This window comes from Wasmannia auropunctata, unplaced genomic scaffold, assembly GCF_000956235.1.
Source record: "Wasmannia auropunctata unplaced genomic scaffold, wasmannia.A_1.0 LD335393.1, whole genome shotgun sequence".
NCBI lineage: Eukaryota > Metazoa > Arthropoda > Insecta > Hymenoptera > Formicidae > Wasmannia > Wasmannia auropunctata.
Window position 1 is genome coordinate 8,537 of NW_012027497.1, and position 4,052 is coordinate 12,588.

Consider the following 4,052-nt stretch of genomic DNA (forward strand, 5'->3'; position numbering starts at 1 on the left):
AACTGCAGGAGCCTTAATATTAAAATAATAGTCTAAAATAATAAATATATTAATTTTAAGCGTGAAAATTCACTTCGACGTCATCGGAAAGACAAGCGAATTAGAATCCGTCATTGATCAACATGTTAATTATACAACATTACTATTTAATTCGCTTTTCAATTGTGACATTTTTTAAATTAATATTTAAACGTCTGTTTATTGATTTTTAATTATATTTTTCTGATTTATTATGATATTTATAGCAAATAATCACACGTCTTTCTCCATGCAGGAAGTTTATTGTCGCGCAACGTGGTTGCAGACGAGTTGACCGGGCTGTGTCAAATCTCCGATGAGTCGGCACTGTGGCTGGAAGTGCTGCCGCACGCCGTGCTGCTGTTGCTGGGCTGCGTGTTTGGTAGTGTCGCTGGAGGCGCGCTGATTCGCGTGCGAAGGGCTGTGCGCTGCGCCGGACGCAGCGCAACAAAATTGGAGCGCCTGATGACGCGGCTAGGTATCTTCGCGCTATTGTACGCGCTACCGGCGCTGGGTGGCCTCGTCTGCGTACTGCAGGAGGCCTCGATGAGGCCGCGATGGCGAAAACTAGCGCTGCTGGCCGCGCTAGACTGTCGCGCGGCGCAGAATTGCGTCCCAGGCCCGGTATACCGAGCCGCCGGCCTCGAAGTTGCCCTTCTTAGGCTCTTCTTATCTCTCGTGGTCGGCGTCACCTCCGGCATGTGGGTATGGTCTGGCAAAACCTGCCGTGCTTGGAGCAAACTGCTTGCCGCGCCCAGTAAACCCGTCAGGATGCAAAGCCCTTTCCAGGGCTTTAAGCAGGACGACAACATCGCTTAACGATCTTAAATCTACTCTATCAATGCGACATTTGAATGTCATGAAAGTTTTAAATCTTACAGATGCGCTTCGAGTATTTTAGATGTTTCCTCGACATTGGGATATCTTGTGAAAGAGATTAATTAGAATAGTATTTACATATTATTGTGATTTTTTATTTATTAAATCATATTAATCCGTGGAGCGATATAAGTGTTAAGAGCGATTGCGTTTTTGTATATATGTTGTATATATTGTAAAAATAATGTATTCCTGCTCTTAGTGTGTATTAATCTTTAATTAATTAAAATAAAAATTAAATAGTCATTAAACTCAATTTAATAACAAACGTTTTTATAGTTGTCGCGTACTCGTAACAATCCAATTTCTAACAAATGTAATTTATCATTATTTATCTTAATATTTTATTTTATATTATATTTTCAATCTTTTATGAATTGAAATACAACAAAATAACAAGAATATATAATTTCACTGAACATGAATTATATTCACTCTAATTCTAATATATTGGAATTTATAATATTTATACCATACGCCTTTTTTAATATCATAAACTTTTAAAAATACCAGATATAATTTGGTAAAAGATAAATCATTTAAAATTAGAATTCTCAAAAAATTATTGAAATAAAATTAAAGGAAAATACAATTTATGTATAAGTGATAAAAAATTAATTATGAGAAATATAATCCACAAAAAATAGTATCCTTTCTAGAAGTTTATGTATTCAAAATCTTACATGAAATTTATATTAATTTAATAAGCAATTATACACATTTAATTATATTACTGAATATAATTAATTCAGGATTATATCAATTGTATTAATTGTAATATTTAGTAGTATAATTAATTAAATTGTGTAATTATCTATTAATCAAAATTTTTAAAACAACTGAAACAAGATTTGCAGATTATATTCGTTCTTGGTCTCAAAATATTTGTATCAATATCACCAACACATTAATATATTTTCAAAGTTTCATATTTTATTTTCAAGTTTCTATTTTCTAATTTTGTATTACGCTGTGTACTGTACATGCATATATAAAAAAAAGAATATTAAAAAATAGAGAATAACATGAAAATATAAAAAAATAACAATATAAAAGGAAATGGGAATCAAGCGCAGTTAATAATACGCAGTTTAATATTAAAAAATAAAGAGTTTTATTCTCATATATTTTAGACATTTCGGCTCATATTTTTAACCGTGTTCAGTGAATATAAAATAAATCGAAGTCACTCGCTTGATCATGAAAATGTGTGCATTCTACAGCCACCAGTATTAAAATATAAAAAATAAATTCAAAAATTAGATCGGTAAATTAAAACATCTGAAAAGCTATCTCAAAATTTTATTTTATCTTATATTATATAAATCTCACAATGTAGTAGATCTTATAGTGATTTATAGAATATAAATCTTATAATGCAACAACTCTTGATAAAAGCTCAGATTTTGCCAAGTTAAAAATTTAAATCCATAATGTTGAAAATTCAATTTCTTAATAACAACTTTAACTTTTGATACCAAGATTTAGAGTAATATAATATAATATTTACAATCAAAATTTCATAATAATGAAAACTCAAAATGTCATCAAAATTTCAGACATCTTACGATGTTAAACTTCAAATCTTACAATGTTACGAAGATTCAGATCCCACGATGTCCGACGAGATTATTAATATTTCTAGGTTGCAAAATTATAAATCCCATAATATTAAAGATTCAACTTGAAATCTCCAAGTTCCACGATACTGAAGCTCCAGGTCCTATGATGCCGAGGCTCCAGATCCCACGATGCCGAGGTTCCAAATCCCACGATGGCGAGGCTTCAAATTCCACGAGACTCCAGATTCTACAATGCTCCAGGTGTTAAAATAACAATGCTCTAGATCCTATGATGTCGATGTTCCGATAAGTTAAAATGGAGTAAGATAAAGTTCCAGGACCAATAATGTTCGAAAATTCTAGAATCTATGTCAAGGTTCTAGATCTCATGACGCCGAAGCTAATGGAATATTGCAAAATTCCAGATTTCATAATATCAAAATGCTTCAAATCCTAGTTGAAACTCTAAGTCGTTATCGAATTTTTAAAGTCTCAATGTCAATTAGTTACAGATTGTATATCAAAGTTTTAAAGCTCATGACAAAATTTTCATATATTTTGTTTTGAAATAAGATAAGTTTGAGATTCATATCTTATAATATTGAAAATCTAAATTTGCTTTATAATACTGAAGATACTAATTCTATAATAATAAGTTTAAATTTTAACGATAACGAAGTTTATAATGTTGAATATCCCGCAATTAATCGATTAGAATAAAATTCTATAACTATATTAATAAATTTAATCTCTGATAGATTGATATCAATATCGATGATTTATGATTTCATCAAAATTTCATGCTAAAATTCTCAGTTTCTATACTCGAATATCATGATTTTATTTTGTAATAAAGCGATGATTTTTCTCTACGATAATTCTGCGACAATTTTCAAGGTGTAGAGGAGCCAACTAAGAATGCGTGAGCACATAAAAAGAGACTGAAAACGAGTCGCCCATCTGCATCCTTGTTCAATCGCGCATGCGAGAAAAAGATAAAAGATGGATGTACCCTTCACTCTACCATTTTCTTTCTCTTTCTGTCAGCTCACGGTTCCAGTCAAAGGCGCCACTAGGTCTCTTCTACTCTATGTATATAAACTCTTTGGGCGGATCGCTCACGCACACTACTACGCGCGCGGCTCACTGACGTGCGCCCGTCTAAAGAACGGTGCCGATTGGTTTAGCTTAACTAGAGGAATAACTGCATAATTAAGAATTGTAGAAAAAAAAGGCTTAAGACTTTTTGACTCAATTTTTTATCAGGAATAGTGCTATATGATTAGTGGTCGTTATTTAAGTTACACCCATATATACAGGGTGTCCCATAATAATCGCACCAGACTTTATGGGCAGGTAGAGCAGATGAAACTGAACAGAAAAGTCCTTTATCATTTTAAAAAATTCGCAATCGTTAAAAAGATATTAATTTTTGAAAATCAGCGAATAAACGCATATCCGTCCGCCATACCACTGAATGCAGGCGCGCGGCGAGATACAACCGCCTCACTGCTCGTCAACTACCGGCTAGGAACTACCAGCGGTGGGGCGGTCGTATCTCGCCGAGCGCCTGCATTCAGCAGTAGGCGGACG

At 33.3% G+C, this 4,052-nt stretch overlaps 2 protein-coding genes across 2 annotated transcripts in view; one reads left to right on the forward strand and one right to left on the reverse strand.

Moving 5' to 3' along the window:
- Window positions 1-274: 274 nt before the first annotated feature.
- On the forward strand, window positions 275-837 carry LOC105457096 (frizzled-9-like; the record flags this gene model as incomplete). The annotated part of the gene is made up of 1 exon (XM_011701546.1): window positions 275-837. A coding segment is annotated over one exon (563 nt), but the record flags the coding sequence as incomplete, so codon positions are not given.
- Window positions 838-1,987: 1,150 nt separating this feature from the next.
- The window catches only part of LOC105457097, a gene marked incomplete at its 5' end in the record, with an annotated part of 5,444 nt that continues 3,379 nt past the window's right edge, over window positions 1,988-4,052 (reverse strand). The window contains one exon of the mRNA XM_011701547.1: window positions 1,988-3,467. The remainder of the gene's footprint in view (window positions 3,468-4,052) is intronic.